This window comes from Oncorhynchus kisutch, linkage group LG1, assembly GCF_002021735.2.
Source record: "Oncorhynchus kisutch isolate 150728-3 linkage group LG1, Okis_V2, whole genome shotgun sequence".
Taxonomy (NCBI): Eukaryota; Metazoa; Chordata; class Actinopteri; order Salmoniformes; family Salmonidae; genus Oncorhynchus; species Oncorhynchus kisutch.
The window spans coordinates 46,101,433-46,119,335 of record NC_034174.2 but is presented as its reverse complement, the minus strand read 5'-3'; the positions used below and the strand labels follow the sequence as shown (position 1 = coordinate 46,119,335).

Genomic DNA, 17,903 nt, shown 5'->3' with positions numbered 1-17,903 from the left:
CTAAATTAATTATATTGAATATAGTCGAACCTATACAATATGATCAACATGAGTTGATAAATTAACCCATTCCAAAGGCACTTACATTGATGTTAGCACGGTACATTTTCAAATGATTTGTTTTGCATAATCAAATGTACTCACTGGTCCTCCTGCAGAGACAGACAGCTGTCAATCCTACCAGGAACACACCCACTCCAGAAGCCACACCCACTGCTGCCTGCCATAATTGCCCCACTATTTGGTGACATGATGACATAAGTAGAGGTCATCAGCTCTTGTTCTTCTAAGAAAATGTGCACAGTTCTGTTTTCAAATGTGTGAGAAAAGACAACTAGACAAGGATACTTACACAGAATGCTTTCTTGACTGTTTGATTCCACTTCACTTTCTGTGGAGCTTTGACCTCCTGGTCACATGCAAGAGAGAAGGACAACTTAATAACAGAGTTATTTAAATAGTTCTAAGAAGAGACAAATTGTTTGATTAATCCTAAAGCCTTGACTGAATTTACATTTGGCTATATTTGCAAAATTGGTTTATGCTTTAAAAGACAAAAATATTTAGCAAACTTAATTAAACCAATTGGCTAAACTTACTTTCAGTTGGACTTGCTGGGGTGTCAGTGGTCAAAGTAGAGCAAACAGTCGACCCTGATGCAAAGCAAATCATTGATTTGATTATACAAAAATACATTTAAATGGGTTGATTTTAAAAGGGGAGGTCAAACATGGTGAGATGATATTACTCATATTACACAAGAACAAATGAAAGTTATATCCTTCCTATTTTGCCCTGTCCGGGGGTGTCCTCGGATGGGGCCACAGTGTCTCCTGACCCCTCCTGTCTCAGCCTCCAGTATTTATGCTGCAGTAGTTTATGTGTCGGGGGCTAGGGTCAGTTTGTTATATCTGGAGTACCTCTCCTGTCCTATTCGGTGTCCTGTGTGAATCTAAGTGTGCGTTCTCTAATTCTCTCTTTCTCTCTCTCTCTCGGAGGACCTGAGCCCTAGGACCATGCTCCAGGACTACCTGACATGATGACTCCTTGCTGTCCCCAGTCCACCTGGCCGTGCTGCTGCTCCAGTTTCAACTGTTCTGCCTTATTATTATTCGACCATGCTGGTCATTTATGAACATTTGAACATCTTGGCCATGTTCTGTTATAATCTCCACCCGGCACAGCCAGAAGAGGACTGTCCACCCCACATATGCTCTCTCTAATTCTCTCTTTCTTTCTCTCTCTCGGAGGACCTGAGCCCTAGGACCATGCCCCAGGACTACCTGACATGATGACTCCTTGCTGTCCCCAGTCCACCTGACCGTGCTGCTGCTCCAGTTTCAACTGTTCTGCCTTATTATTATACGACCATGCTGGTCATTTATGAACATTTGAACATCTTGGCCATGTTCTGTTATAATCTCCACCCGGCACAACCAGAAGAGGACTGGCGACCCCACATAGCCTGGTTCCTCTCTAGGTTTCTTCCTAGGTTTTGGCCTTTCTAGGGAGTTTTTCCTAGCCACCGTACTTCTACACCTGCATTGCTTGCTGTTTGGGGTTTTAGGCTGGGTTTCTGTACAGCACTTTGAGATATCAGCTGATGTACGAAGGGCTATATAAATTGATTTGATTTGATAATGTAATATCTAAGGTATTTCAATAAGCATGAAGAGAGAAGTACACTACACATTACCTACTAATCAGATGGACTAAAAGTGGTTAAAAATCTGGACTGAAATTACAAGCAGCTATGAATACATCTATTAGTTAACCGGTCAGAGCTTTAGTGAATGAATGTGAACAAAGATATTGTATTTGCAAACTAAGTTAAAATTGGTGGATCTACTTACTGGTAGCTGGTGTCACTGTGGTGTCTGGGGTAAAGGTACAAGTAACAGTGGAAACTAGTGGGAAGCAATATGATTACACAAGAATAAGGTTTTACATTCACATTTGGGTCACTTAATTTTACAGGCCCGTAATCTAAACTCTTGACTGTATAATTACTCTTTGCAAAGATGGTCATTTAGAGGCCCAGCACACCTTCTGTAGGACTCACTGTCGTGCTGGGCGGCAAAGTAGACCCAGGACCTGGAGTCAAACCCACTGAGAAAACACATAAAAATGAATTTAGCATTTTTAAAATTACTGTATTAATGATCATCATGGTGTTGTTGGCCTTTTGAAATACCTTCATGACTTGTCTATTCAAAGTGGGAAAAGTAGGACTATAAAATCACTACGGACAGATTGCTTCCTGCCCTGGAAGATTATATTTCTCCTCATTATAGAGATGATAAGACCAATTCATAAGGTGATCAAGTCTTTCAGGACAGATAAGGTGTTGATTGTTGTTGACAGCTTCCTAGAATAAAGTCACCATGTTATCTAACAGCAGAAGCCTAACAGAGTATAGATACGATCTAAACACTCGACTAGATGAACACAGACATTATAATACTGGTGCTGATGATCCCAGACGTTGGTGTTGAGGCTGGTGTCATATCTATAGAACAGCTTCATTATCTAACAGAACAGCTTCATTTACACATTAACACAACTATTCTTATTGCTGAAACTTGTGTTGCTATAAAATAACAGCAGTGACACTTTAAAAGCACAAATATGTGGACTACCTGCTATAGAAGGTGTCTGTATAGGTGTTGGATCGCTGATGTGAACTCCCACCAGATCTGAAATCATTTGGGATTGAAATGTGGTATTTAGTTTGTTGGTCAGAATGAATATAGTCATTCTAAGAAGATGCTAAAATCAAAGTGAGTCAGATCATGAAGACCTGCAGCACTGATAGATTCGTTTAGATAATTGCTTCTAGTTAGCCTACAGCCCTAAATCCCAGCCTATTTATACGTTTCTAATAGGACCGTAATGATACTGTGTATTGCTGTGTAAAGCTGAGTTTATAAAGAACCTTTGATTGTACGTTGGCCACCTCTGTGGTTGTTTGCGTGGGATCTTAGAACTCTACTTTTGACATTTACATTTAAAATATTTATTGTCTTCACAACAACTATTTTGAAATGACATTGGATGAGATTGTGATTTAAACAGAATCATCCAAGACAATCTGAATATATAATTTCTTACCAAGAATAGTAACAGAGACTGAACCACTGTGCATCGATGGATAGTGAGTTTCTATAGTGTAAAAACATCTCAGTTTGAGCTCAGCAGATGAACTTTGACCTGCCCACGAGAGCAGCTCAGTCCCCGTGAGTGATTGCGTACAGGGTGAGGGTTTAGGATCTCTCCCCTCTGTGTAGAAGTAACACTGAGACACAGAGACAGATGGAGGAGTCTGACAGCTCAGCTGAACTGAGTCTCTCTCTCTGATGACTGTAGAACTGACCATCAGCCTGGGAGGAGGGGGGTCTCTTTGAAAGTTGTATTTCAAAAACATGACAGGTAATCCATACATACTAACAGTATGGAAAATCCATTAATCAAATGTTCAACTATGTCAGCATTTATGTTTGTACAAAGTACAGTAATTCCTATCATTATGTGAAATTTAGACTTCTGAAAATAAGACAGAAGATCTCATTTTCAGAACGAGCATAATTACTACGGTATAACAGTGACGTGTATAATTGTATAAACCACCTACTTACCCAGAACAGTGACTGAGACAGGGTCACTAAAAGGAGATGTGTGAGACCTCATTACAGCATAGTAACACGTCACTTTGACCACATCTGGAAACGTTTGATCTGCCCTCTTGAGCAGCTCTGTTCCTGTTATTGTCTGAGTACAGGATGAGTCTGGAGGATTCTCTCCCCCCTCTATGTTGAAGTAACAGTGAGACACAGGGAGAGATGGAGGAGTCTCACAACTCAGCTGAACTGATTCTGTCTCTCTGATGACTGTAGAATTCACTGTCAGCTGAGGAAGGTCTGTGAGAATAGGGGAATTAAGCATTTAGCATTGTGTGGTTTTGAGAAATTTACTGATAGCCTAATCCCTCCTTGTTATTTCAGACTTAATGATCTTGCGTCAATTACTTTATGCAGCGACAGTATGGGAAATTAAGGAGATATAATATATTGCTTGATTGTTTCACGTAATAGATTATGAGAACACACAGTATGATAACATATCACAAGAGGAACATGGTAATGATGGCACAAAAGTTCATTGTTTACAACCATTCAAATAGTCTTCTTACCCGTAATTGTGACTGTTGAAGACTCACTGTATATGGATCTAAACTGTGAACCTGTAGCACTGTACTGACATTGGATTTTGACCTCAGCTGGTGAACTCTGACCTGTCCACCTCACCAGTAGTGTTCCTGTGAGTGTCTGTTGACAGGGTGATGGAAGGGTGAATTCCACTTGCCCTTCCATTTTGAAGTAACAATCAGAGCCAGATGGAGGAGTCTGACAGTTCAGCTGAACTGAGTCTCTCTCTTTGATGACTGCAGGAATCACTGTTAGACTGGGTTGAGGAGGATCTGTGAGATCAGTGGGATGATGGAGTGTCTTTATTAATTGAATTATAAATTAATGTTCCATGTTTAACTACTCATACAGATAATGTACAACTTAATATTATATGAGTTTGACAGAGAAAACAATTCAGACACTGTTGTCTATTTAAGCAATAAACAATGAGAACCCATGTCAGGAACAGTCCTTAGGAGGGAGTTATCACAAAATAATCCTCGGCTTCGATGGACATTTTGCTTTTGTAAAACGGTTGCCAACATTTAAACTAAACTAATGATTAAGGACCTGTCTTTCATTAAAGACGTATTATTGTTCTGAGTAAATGCGTTTATTTACATCCTTCCACCAGGACATTTGCTCATTTTGGAACGTTGCTAAATGGGCACAGCCAAACAACGGAAGTGATGGATTTCTTTCTGACCAGAACTGTCCCAGAGCTTGGGGAGGTGTGTCTGCGCTTGTGCTGCAGCGGCAGGTGCACAAGACAAAACTTTACCAGCATCACACATATCGGTGAATCACTGTGACATATGAAATACAAGTGATCATGTAATCAATCTGTAATAACTATGTAAAAAAGTAACAAACGTGTTAAATTATTATGTGACGTACAGTCATATCTAGGTCCTGATTGGTCAACAAGCTTATTTGACACATCAAACAGTGTTATTTCACGTATCTTTTTTGAAGTGCAAAGACCCAAATGGAGTTCCATACATTTACAGATGCACAATCGAGAGCATCCTGTCGGGCTGTACAGCAACTGCTCTGCCCCCAATCGTAAGGTTCTCCAGAGGGTAGTGAGGTCTGCACAACGCATCACTGGGGACAAACTAACTGCCCTCCAGGACACCTACACCACCCGATGTCACAGGAAGGCCATAAAGATCATCAAGGACAACAACCACCCGAGCCACTGCCTGTTCACCCCCCTATCATCCAGAAGGCGAGGTCAGTACAGGTGCGTCAAAGCAGGGACCGAGAGACTGAAAACAGCTTCTATCTCAAGGCCATCAGACTGTTAAACAGCCACCACTAACATTGAGTGGCTGCTGCCAACATACTGACTCAACTCCAGCCAATTTAATAATGGAAAATTGTATCACTAGACACTTTAAACAATGCAACTTAATAAAATGTTTACATACCCTACATTACTCATCTCATATGTATATACTGTACTCTATACCATCTACTGCATCTTGCCATCTTGATGTAATACATGTATCACTAGCCACTTTAAACAATGCCACTTTTATATGTTTACATACCTAACATTACTCATCTCATATGCATATACTGTACTCGATAACATCTACTGCATCTTGCCTATGCCATTCTGTACCATCACTCATTCATATATCTTTATGTACATATTCTTTATCCCTTTACGCTTGTGTGTATAAGGTAGTTGTTGTGGAATTGTTAGGTCAGATTACTCGTTGGTTATTACTGCATTGTCGGAACTAGAAGCACAAGCATTTCACTACACTCGCATTAACATCTGCTAACCATGTGTATGTGACAAATACAATTGGATTTGATTTGATACTTTCCAATGCACGACACACTGACATCACGTACAGATGCGCATGACTCTTGGCTGCAGTAAGAAAGCCACTCCATCTGCTCACAGTCAACATAGCCTAGATGTACGTTTTTATTAGTTCTAAACAAAATAACTTTTGGGGGGGGGCTCTCCTAACGCTTACAATGATGTGTTGATTCTTGCTTGAACAGTCACTAAGAATATAATTTGGTGTTGATCTTTGTAAATTAACTATTTTGGATGCATCAAGTTGTTAGCTAGAATGCTAAACACTCACTGACATGGCCATAGGCTGCAGCAAAAGATAGCCAAAGAGACATTTTACTGGTTGAAGTTGAAGTTATTTTTAAGTATAATGCATTTGATTTACAATGATGACACAAACATTATATTAAGCAGGACTTTCGTACGACCCTTAAACTCCAATTATAATCCAAAAGTAGTGTGAAATGCACTCATATGCAACATGTAAATAGAGGCTTTTTTTTGTTGGCATTCTGTTCTGTCACCATAGTGGATTGAGCAGTCAAATGGAATGGTGAATAGACCATTTTATTGTGTTTGTAAACGTTGCCACACGAGGGCGATGCGCGCAACGTTTGCAAACACAAAAAAGAGTCTATTCACTATTCTATTTGACTGCTCAATCTACTATCTCATCAGCCCAGCCAGGCAATTTATTATCTTGATCTCCACTGTAAAAAGCATTTAGATATTATATCCCATTTATTTTAGACTAGCATTTGGTTTTCAACAGTGGAGATTTGGATTAATCTTGCTGTCTGTCTCATTCCACGGGGATGCGGACCTATGTTGACTCCAATCCTTCCCACAGTTGTATCAAGTTGTCAGGATGTCCTTAGGGTGGTGGACCATTCTTGATATGCACAGGAAACTGTTGAGAGTGAAAAACCCAGCACTGTTTAGGTTCTGGCACCTAGTAGCATACCCCGTTCAAAGGCACTTAAATATTGTGTCTTGCCCTTTCCCCCTCTGAATGGCACACATACACAATCCACGTCTTTAACCTGTCTCCTCCCCTTAATCTATTTACTGATTTAAGTGGCTTTAACAAGTGACATCAATAAGGGATCATAGCTTTCATCTGGATTTGCCTGATCAGTCTATGTCATGTTAATGTTTTGTATACCCAGTGTATACAGCATCTCATGGAAGGATGAAATCATATGGATGAATTCATCCAAATAACATTTTTATTGAAAATATGTCAATCATTATTTGAATATTTTGGTAACCCGTTGTTTTGTCTGGAAGCCCAAAAAGTTACATATTGCAGCTTAAAATCCATAATAATGATACTGACCTTTGCCTTTGAGGTACTGGAAGGTATCTAGACATAACAAAATGGGTCATTATCATGCTCTTTTTGACATTATGAAAAATAAGAAAACATGAGATGGGATCACTTTACACAAGCTGGCGAAGCAGAACAGTCTGTAATGCATTCACAGCCATGTTATCAAGCAGTGGTCATTCTTATCTGTACAAAATGTAAAATAATGACAGAGAAATTAAAAATCAATAGGATGATCAATGGAATAAGACACTTATTATAACCATAACATGTTGAAATATTAAGAGTTCCTAAAGTAAAAGACTAAAAGAGGGGAAAGAATAATGGAATATCCTGTAGCACAAACATGATGGAACAGAAAAATAACTCACCGAAAAGGAGGATGAGCAAAAACAGACGACCAGCCATATCAGGGATGAACAATGTCATTTTTTAGACAGCTACATACATACTGTTAGTCTGACATCACAGTAGATGGTGGCAGTGACTGGGACAAAGATGAAATGTTTCAATAGAAAAGCAGATGTGGAGCTTGTTCACAGGAAAACCACAGATGTCTCATATGGCAACTGTGGGCTAATGTCATGTTGCAGAGGACGAGGCTGTACACTCAGAATCATGTATCAGTAATTATTTTTAGGTTCTAAAGCTGTCTGTCTTTATTTTTTAAACCAACAAACTAACTTGTCTTTCTGAGAAAAATATTTATCTTCGACTTTTTGTTTTAAGTTTTTCACAGCTGCACAAAGTTTAACTACAAAAGCCTTGCATTTGTGGTTGAGAGTTTGATGATCTTGATGATCCGTGCTTCTACACCTGCATTGCTTGCTGTTTGGGGTGTTAGGCTGGGTTTCTGTACAGCACTTTGAGATATCAGCCGATGTACGAAGGGCTATATAAATACATTTGATTTGATCTCTAAAATGTAGAAGGGTTTTCATATTTCATTTATGTTTGGGTGAGTCATGTTTAATAATATGCCAGAGCAGTGAAGGTAAACTGATAAGCGCAGTAAAGGAAAGGATGGGTGGAAGGAAGGAACGGAGGAGAGAAGAAAAAGCGAGTTCACACTACTCGGACTGATCAGTTTACCTTTAATGCTCTGTCTGGTACCTACATTTCAGCGCCCGTTCAGATAAACCGCGTGCTTTGTTTGAAGTGCATAACATTGAATGTGTGACTGGCTGAGAATGCAGTTACTGTTTTTAAACGAACGTTTTTATATAGCCTAACTTTGAGATGAACCGTTTGATCATACCACCTAAAGAAAAAGCAGCAGGCGCCGAAGAAGTAACTTCACTTTCTGACGTGCCCAAAAAATATGGAAAAGTGTCAGGAAAAGCTAAATCGGGTTTGTAAAACCATGTGCGGTTTAGGCCAATTTGAGTAGCCTAATTTTACAGCTATTTGGTTATATTACGGTTGATACATTTGTTTATTTCATTGTTAGAATCCAGCAAAGCACCTGCTGTGGCACGAAAACTCCTCTTCATCCACCTACGATGGTGTTGGTTAAAGAAGCATTGAAGGAGTTGGACTCGTGAAAAGGGGTCTCCTCACAGGCCATTCGCGGCTACGCAACAGAGAAATAATCATCTGTGGACCTGGTGAGGTTGAAGTACATGACATGCAAGACCCTGAAAAAAAGGAATCGAGGGCGGGGTATTGGTGAGGACATCAACTCGGTAGCAAACGGCTAAATCTTCTTAAAGTAAATGCCCAATGTTTCCAGATTTCTATGAAATATGACCTATAATTTACAATATTAGTGAAATGGTTTTCCTTCCCAAAAATTGTAATTGAGTATGTTAATGTTGTAACTACCCATCCCGGATCCGGGAGCGTAATCATCAACTGACACTAATTAGCATAACGCAACGGACATAAATATTACTAGAAAATATTCATATTCATGAAATCACAAGTGAAATATATTGAAACACAGCTTAGCCTTTTGTTAATCACCCTGTCATCTCAGATTTTGAAAATATGCTTTACAGCCAAAGCAAGACAAGCATTTGTGTAAGTTTATCGATAGCCTAGCATAGTATTATGCCTAGCTAGCAGCAGGCAACCTGGGGCCTGTTGCACAAAAGTAGAATTAAGACATCCGGGATAAATGACTCAGCTGAGCTCAATGAAGCCAAAACATGTGCGTCCAGGCTTAATTGGTTGCACAAAGACCAAGCCAGGATGAGCAGACACGGATTCATTAAGCCAGGTGAAACCAATCCTGGATAGGTGCGCGCTCACGGCTCACTCAAATAGACCCCGCCACAGATCACAGATTAACTGATTTACCATGGCAACTAGAGCCGCGTACTTTTCCCCGTCGGAAGCACAAATCCTCATGGAGGCATACGAGGAGGTAAAAGATATAATTAAGAAGAAAGGCAACACCGCCACAGTGATAAAGCAAAGAGAAAAAGCGTGGCAAAGTATTGCAGACCGCCTGAATGCGTAAGTAGTGCACAATTACACACTCACCGCTCCGCTGAAACATCACAATTACAATTCAAATATTTAATTCACATCTCCAAAAATGCAGTTGTACTGTAATTATGAAACGGTTAAATTTTTTATTGAAATGCACTGCAGATATGAGTGAAATTGTGTAAAGTAACTCCATCACACTGTATAAAGCTATGATACATTTTTTGATATTTTTACTGAAAACAAGACAAAAATACCAAGTAATTTTTTGCAGTGTGACTCCATTAAATGTGTGTGTGTGTGTGTGTGTGTGTGTGTGTGTGTGTGTGTGTGTGTGTGTGTGTGTGTGTGTGTGTGTGTGTGTGTGTGTGTGTGTGTGTGTGTGTAGATTAAACATGAACGGGCCAAAACGGACATGGCAGCAGGTCAAAATCAAATACAAGAACATTCTGCAGAATGGTATGGTCCCTGACTAATATTTAACAAAGCACAAGCATATATTGTACCCAGAAGGTGCCTGCTCACACATTGTCTGTACTGTTTTAGCAGTGAAAAAGAATACCCACAGACAAGGCACGGGTGGTGAGTCACCAAAGGCTGACCTTACCCCAGCAGAGGACATGGCCTTGGAGCTAAATAAAGGCAGGCCCGTCTTAGAGGGGATCCCTGGGGGGAAAGAGACGAGCATAGGTTCCTCCCAAGATGCCACCCGCTTCATTCAAGGTATGTCCTTCCATCTCTACATGGGATACAACCACATTCATATTGAATCAATTTGGACTGTCTGACTTTGGTTTACCTATTGCCTTGCAGTGTCTGGCAGCACTGTGTTCCTGTTAGAGCCACCAGCACAAGCACCAGACGATGCTGATCCAGTGAGTACTCCATCAAAGGCATACTGTAGGCCTGGCATGTCTTGTCTACTAGCTTCAATATGAATCCGATTAAATGTGATAGGGTGAAGGCCCCAGTGCAGCAGCAACAGCACATGATGGAGACGATGATGAGGAGGAGACCATCTCTCTGGATTCCAGAAGGCATGAGGTATCATGTTAAGACTGTGAAAGTACTATTTACTCTACAATGGTGAGGAGGCCTCATCAAAATCAAAAAATCTAATTTCTTTTACAGGACCCAGATGCTATACAGTGGGAAAACCAGCCTGGCAACATAGTGCGTATTAATAAAAGGACACCACATCCTGCCAAATTCCAGCTGCGCTAATTGTATTGTGTTCACAGAGCTCACAAGCTATCAGAAAGTTGTATGGCAACCACCTCCGGCACCAAATAGAACTGGCAGACATAGACATTCAGTACAAGAAGAAAAAGATGGAAAATCTTGCACTGGAGTTCGAAATAAAAAAGAGGACAATTAGGAAACTGGACCTTGAAATAAAAAAACTTGAGAGGGAGGTGAGATATGCCTTCAATGTACACTGTATGCTAACTGTAACACAAATGTATTAATCATTATTTTTCTTTCCTCCCCCAGCTCCAAGAAGATGACGCAGCTCAAAATAAAAATTAGGTATATTCTCGTAAAGTCAAGTGAGCCATGACATATGAGCTCTTATTGTGAGCACACAGGACGGTGGCATCTTTCTAAGGTTTTTTTTATTTTCCCAGCAATCAGTACAACCAAGTCATCGTTATAAGGCATCGCCCTCTTTTGCCCACCCCCCCAGCACCAGGTGTGGCCACTAGCCTATATGAAGGCCCAAAATTGTGTGTTCCTTTCTGCTCTGACAATGGCATGCCCATTCGTGCGAGATGTGGTGGATGAAGAAGCACTTGTGCTGAGGAGAGCCTTCAGGCGAGAAAGGGTCTTCAGGGACCGGTTGGACCCACTGGCCTTCCCTGATGACCATCTATATGAAAGATACAGGTTTTCTGCAGATGGCATCAGGTATCTATGCAGACTACTGGGTCCCAGGATTAAGCACCGCACTGCACGGAGCCATGCACTGAGTGTGGAGCAAATGGTTTGTGTGGCCTTGCGCTTTTTTGCTAGTGGAGCCTTCCTGTACTCAGTGGGGGATGCAGAACAGCTGAACAAGGCCACAATTTGCCGCACAATAAGGAGTGTGTGTCTGGCTATCAAAGCATTAGCAGATGTCTTCATCTCCTTCCCTGGCCACAGAAGACTCTGTGACATCAAAGAGGAGTTCTATAGGATTGCAGGTAAGAGGATCTACAAATTACAGGACAACTGTTAACACATAGTAGGATACTCATTACTTTGTGTGACAGGTTTCCCCAATGTCATTGGTGCAGTGGACTGCACACACATAAGTATAAAAGCCCCCTCAGGTGCCCATGAGGCTGATTTTGTGAATAGGAAATCCTTTCACAGCATTAATGTTCAGGTGAACATAACTTTTTGATATTGTCCATTGACGAACACTCTGCATTGCCAGTGATGTGCATTGATTGGTGTAATATTCCTCATCTTATGATTTCAGATGGTCTGCAATGCTGACTGTGTGATCAGCAATGTTGTGGCAAAATGGCCTGGCTCAGTCCATGACTCCAGAATCTTTCAGGCCTCTGAAATCTATCAGTGCCTATCACAAGGTAAGCCACACAACCCCTATTTATAACCATCATGGCTGTGTCAAGAATATCACTGTGTTTATGAGGTAGTAATGATGAGATTTTGTGTTGACAGGTGAATTCTCTGGTGTGTTGCTGGGAGACAGGGGGTATGGCTGCCAGCCTTTTCTCCTGACACCTTTCACAGACCCCCAGGAAGCACAGCAGGCCTACAACCATGCCCATGCCAGGACCAGGGCCAGAGTTGAAATGACCTTTGGCCTCCTGAAGGCACGCTTTCACTGCCTTCACAAATTAAGGGTCAGCCCTGTTAGGGCATGTGATATTACTGTGGCTTGTGCTGTCCTCCACAATGTGGCCTGCCTGAGGAAGGAGAGGGCCCCCAGAGTGCCACCAGCCATGGACTGGGACAATCCGGCAATCTTCCCTGATGACGACAGTGGTCGGCTGCTGAGGGACCAATATGTGTTGAATTATTTTAGTTAGTATGTGTGCTTTCAATTTTGGTTAAATATGTCCTGCGGTGGCAGAGGAATTTGGTTTTTTTTGGGTTCGTTTTTTGACGAATTTGGCCTCTTATGATGTTTGTGCGGTATACTGTGTGTAATACAAGGCTGCAGGGAGGCTACTGCATCCATTCATTTGTCTGTTCAGTTGATGTGTATGGATTTGTCCTGCATTTATTTTAGTGTGCAGACATGCGTTATATACAGACCTTTGAATGTGTATGTATCATTTTGTATAATATGCTTGGATTCTGTGCTTTCCATCTTGTAGAGTCACTGTGACTTCAGTTTCGAAAGGAGCTGATGGTTTACCTGCTTTGTTTTGTCCTTATTCAATAAAGGAACATAATGTTACACATTGTGTTTTTATATTCATATGGAATGTGCATTTGTTTATATGACAGAGTACTAGGGCCACACTGAAGAAAAAGGATAAAGTCATAAATTTATGAGGCTGGTTCTTTCTGCAGAAAAGCTACATATTGTTTTTACAGTTTTAATACTTATGACAATGTGATACTTAATATTCTGGCACATCAGCATGTCTTTGTTTATGAAACCATACTGAAGTACAATTTCACGAAATGCCCCACATCTGTCATTTTAACTGTCCTCCTTTAAAACAACTGGTTACAATATTATGACTTGTGTTTTTTTCCCCTCTGTGGCCCTAATATTCTATCATTTTACATAGTCTATGGGAAACTGTAAATTATCTAATGATAGCAACATCTAAAAATCATTTTTTATCCAAAATCATTGAAATTAATGATCACAAACGTTTAAATAATAACAGTGGGTCTAGTTATATGTGATAACAATGTATAGTGAGCAGTGAAATAACTATTGGTTTCCATTTGTGGTGACTGCTGACTGACATTAGGGATGAGATTAAATAGATCCTGGAATTTAGCCTGGTCTGGAGCAGGCTAGCTCCACAGAATAAATCTCCATGGTAATTTATACCATAACATATCCTCCTGCCCCCTATCCATCTTTAGTGCAACCGGATTACGGATCAATTGAGCCAGGATCACCAAGATATCCTGGCTTAATCCCTTATCCTAGTTTTGTGCAACAGGCCCCTGGTCACGAAAATCAGGAAAGCAATCAAATTAAATCGTTTACCTTTGATGAGCTTCGGATGTTTTCACTCACAAGACTCCCAGTTAGATAGCAAATGTTCCTTTTTTCCAAAAATATTATTTTTGTAGCCGAAATAACTCCGGTAGTTCTTCACTTTGGCTGAGAATGAGACCGGAAATTGCATTGCGGTTACGACAAAGCCGAAAAATATTCCAAATTAGCTCCATAATATCGACAGAAACATGTCAAACGTGGTTTATAATCAATCCTCAAGGTGTTTTTCAAATATCTATTTGATAATATAGCAACCGGGACAGATGGCTTCTTAGTAGGAAAGAGAGAAACAATGGCCGCATTTGTCGCTCACGCACAAAACACTCAGAGACTCCAGCTGACCACTGACGCAATGTTGACGTTCAGGCAAATTTTTCAAAATGAAAGCCTGAAACTATGCATTGTGACACTAGACACATTAGGGAAGCCATAGAAAAAGGAATCTGGTTGATATCTCATTCACTGCTCAATAAGGACGCATAGGAACGCAGAGGTTTCTAAATAAGAGTCACTTCCTGATTGGATTTTTCTCAGGCTTTCGCCTGCAATATCAGTTCTGTTATACTGACAGCTGTCAATTATATGCATATTCTAGCATCTTGTCCTGACAAAATAGCCCGTTTACTTTGGGTGCGTTATTTTTCCAAAAATGAAAATAGTGCCCCCTAGATTCAAGAGGTTAAAACAGCTTTCCTGTTTTAATTGTGGTTTTTATTTATATATTACTACATTGGGCAATTATATACAATTTCCAGTGGCACACTGACTCACATAATGATGAAGCCACCATATGCTACCACTCACGGTGATGGCCAATGCGCTCCTCTTGGCAATAGCCTATCTCAGGGTGAGCTACTTTGACAAAATAGTGCTGCTAGTCACGAAAAAATGGGAGTTGAGAATTATATTGGTTCTAGAGACAGTCTTCTATTTTCAGCAGTAGACATTTGCTTTCCAAACTATGTTTTTCCCACGATTTGTATATTGAAATGTGCAAACAGACAGCTGCAAACAACTACATATCATCCATGGATGGCAGTTCCAGTTCAAATCAGGACTGGCAGCCATTGCTAGTGTACCCATGACATGTACCCATTCAAATTGCCAAGGTAAGAGGTTCCAAAAAAAAATCTATGTATTATGTCTATGGCCACAACACAACAAGCTGTACATTTGGCATGCATGCTGCCCAAATTGCAGCCTTCCCGACAGTAGGCAACCAGTAACTGCCAAAATCAAGGAAACAATTGAGTAAATGAGGGACAAAGTTAATGGTGTGTGTGTTTTCCTGCCACTGTTTAGGTAAATTTGTAGAATTTATGCCAAGGCGCATTGAAGCTGTTCTTGCAGCTGGTGGAGGACAAACACCCTTTTTAAGACACTTTGTTGGGGTTTTCTTTATTTTGGCAGTTACCTGCATATGCTAGTTATTACATTTAATCCAGTTATTTTTGAGAAACTATTGATCCTCTGTAGATAAATATGTTCTCTGGTGTATTTTGAACGTTGAGAACAGGTTATCTTGGTTGGTTATAGAATAAGTAATTTGTTGTTTTGCCTCTTGGGCCCAGCCCCTGACTCACATAATTGACCAGTCACATTTAGTTATTATGCAGTTTATTTTTTCAGTTACCCAATCAAGGCAGGGCCCCCCATTTACCCAAACCCCCCCCTCCAAAATTGCTGGCACCCCTGACTGGCAATGCACAAACAAATATAAACAATACAATTATAGAGATAAATTCAAAATACCAACATGTGAAAAATACTGTGCTTTATTAATGTTTCAATGGAGCCAACCAAAATAATTTGATTTAATTAAAAATCAATGTCCTCCAAATCAAGGTTTCACAATTAATGGCACCCTTAAAGATTAGTGTAAATAACATCTACCAAAATTAAACCACAAATTAAGTTCCACTTATTTAAGTCTTAAGGAACTATATTGAGCCATTACATAACTTCCTTTTTATAAAAATGAGGTAACACACATGCAATTTCCCGCTGTCATCCAACACCATGAAAACAAAAGAACTAGCAGTTCAAAAGAAACAGATGGTCATAGACCTTCATAAATCTGGTAATGGCTACAAGATCCACAAACGATTGAATATACCACAGAGCACTGTCAGAGCAAATAGTCATAGCAGATAATATTCTAATCTTTGGTGACTTTAATATTCACATGGAAGAGTCCACAGACCCACTCCAAAAGGCTTTCGGAGCCATCATCAACTCAGTGGGTTTTGTCCAACATGTCTCTGGACCTACTCACTGTCACAGTCATACTCTGGACCTAGTTTTGTCCCATGGAATAAATGTTGTGGATCTTATTGTTTTTCCTCATAATCCTGGACTATCGGACCACCATTTTATTACATTTGCAATTGCAACAAATAATCTGCTCAGACCCCAACCAAGGAACATCAAAAGTCGTGCTATAAATTCACAGACAACACAAAGATTCCTTGATGTCCTTCCAGACTCCCTCTGTCTACCCAAGGACGTCAGAGGACAAATCAGTTAACCACCTAACTGAGGAACTCAATTTAACCTTGCGCAATACCCTAGATGCAGTTGCACCCCTAAAAACAAAAAAACATTTCTCATAAGAAACTAGCTCCCTGGTATACAGAAAATACCCGAGCTCTGAAGCAAGCTTCCAGAAAATTGGAACGGAAATGGCGCCACACCAAACTGGAAGTCTTCCGACTAGCTTGGAAAGACAGTACCGTACAGTATCGAAGAGCCCTTACTGCTGCTCGATCAAGCTATTTTTCCAACTTAATTGAGGAAAGTAAGAACAATCCGAAATTCCTTTTTGATACTGTCGCAAAGCTGGAATGGTCTGCTTACCCATGTGAGAGACGCAAACTCGGTCTCAACCTTTAAGTCTTTACTGAAGACTTATCTCTTCAGTGGGTCATATGATTGAGTGTAGTCTGGCCCAGGAGTGTGAAGGTGAACGGAAAGGCTCTGGAGCAACGAACCGCCCTTGCTGTCTCTGCCTGGCCGGTTCCCCTCTTTCCACTGGGATTCTCTGCCTCTAACCCTATTACAGAGGCTGAGTCACTGGCTTACTGGTGCTCTTTCATGCCGTCCCTAGGAGGGGTGCGTCACTTGAGTGGGTTGAGTCACTGATGTGATCTTCCTGTCTGGGTTGGCACCCCCCCTTGGGTTGTGCCGTGGCGGAGATCTTTGTGGGCTATACTCGGCCTTGTCTCAGGATGGCAAGTTGGTGGTTGAAGATATCCCTCTAGTGGTGTGGGGACTGTGCTTTGGCAAAGTGGGTGGGGTTATATCCTTCCTGTTTGGCCCTGTCCAGGGGTATCATCGGATGGGGCCACAGTGTCTCCTGACCCCTCCTGTTTCAGCCTCCAGTATTTATGCTGCAGTAGTTTGTGTCGGGGGGCTAGGGTCAGTTTGTTATATCTGGAGTACTTCTCCTGTCCTATACGGTGTCCTGTGTGAATTTAAGTATGCTCTCTCTAACCCCTCATAGCCTGGTTCCTCTCTAGGTTTCTTCCTTGGTTTTGGCCTTTCTAGGGAGTTTTTCCTAGCCACCGTGCTTCTACACCTGCATTGCTTGCGGTTTCGGGTTTCTGTACAGCACTTTGAGATATCAGCTGATGTACGAAGGGCTATATAAATACATTTGATTTGATCATGGTTAAATTGAATCTCTCATTTTAAATGCGTGATTGGTATTGTAAACCTGTCATTTTCATCTTTCAGGATGAAAAACTTAGGAAGGCCGCAAAAGCATCTGCTTCCAAGGTGGCCCCTGCTAAGAAGCCCAAGTCAAAGAGGACAACGGGGCAGAGGGGACAGCTGAGGATCAACCCAAAGCACAGAAGACAACCAAGGGTGAAGGGGCAGCCAAAGCTTTCCAGAAGCCTGCAGAGGGTGATGAGGGGGACACTGCTGCTCCTG

The 17,903-nt window shown here is 41.0% G+C and overlaps 1 protein-coding gene across 6 annotated transcripts in view; it reads right to left on the bottom strand.

Moving 5' to 3' along the window:
- LOC109888117 (uncharacterized) overlaps positions 1 to 7,891 on the bottom strand; it is a 44,189-nt gene extending 36,298 nt beyond the window's left edge. For 2 of the 6 annotated variants that reach the window (XM_031834468.1, XM_031834464.1), the window contains exons 1-10: positions 7,708 to 7,890; positions 7,346 to 7,372; positions 4,190 to 4,477; positions 3,636 to 3,917; positions 2,640 to 2,696; positions 2,047 to 2,109; positions 1,854 to 1,907; positions 600 to 653; positions 353 to 409; positions 145 to 237 (exon numbers count right to left, since the gene is read on the bottom strand). In XM_031834468.1, coding sequence (XP_031690328.1) covers positions 145 to 237; positions 353 to 409; positions 600 to 653; positions 1,854 to 1,907; positions 2,047 to 2,109; positions 2,640 to 2,696; positions 3,636 to 3,917; positions 4,190 to 4,477; positions 7,346 to 7,372; positions 7,708 to 7,765 — 1,033 coding nt within the window. In that variant the 5' untranslated portion in view covers positions 7,766 to 7,890. Of the gene's footprint in view, positions 1 to 144; positions 238 to 352; positions 410 to 599; positions 654 to 1,853; positions 1,908 to 2,046; positions 2,110 to 2,639; positions 2,697 to 3,635; positions 3,918 to 4,189; positions 4,478 to 7,345; positions 7,373 to 7,707 lie in introns of all 6 variants that reach the window. The other 4 variants (XM_031834436.1, XM_031834455.1, XM_031834471.1 and 1 more) reach the window with 3 other exon arrangements.
- Positions 7,892 to 17,903: the final 10,012 nt, after the last annotated feature.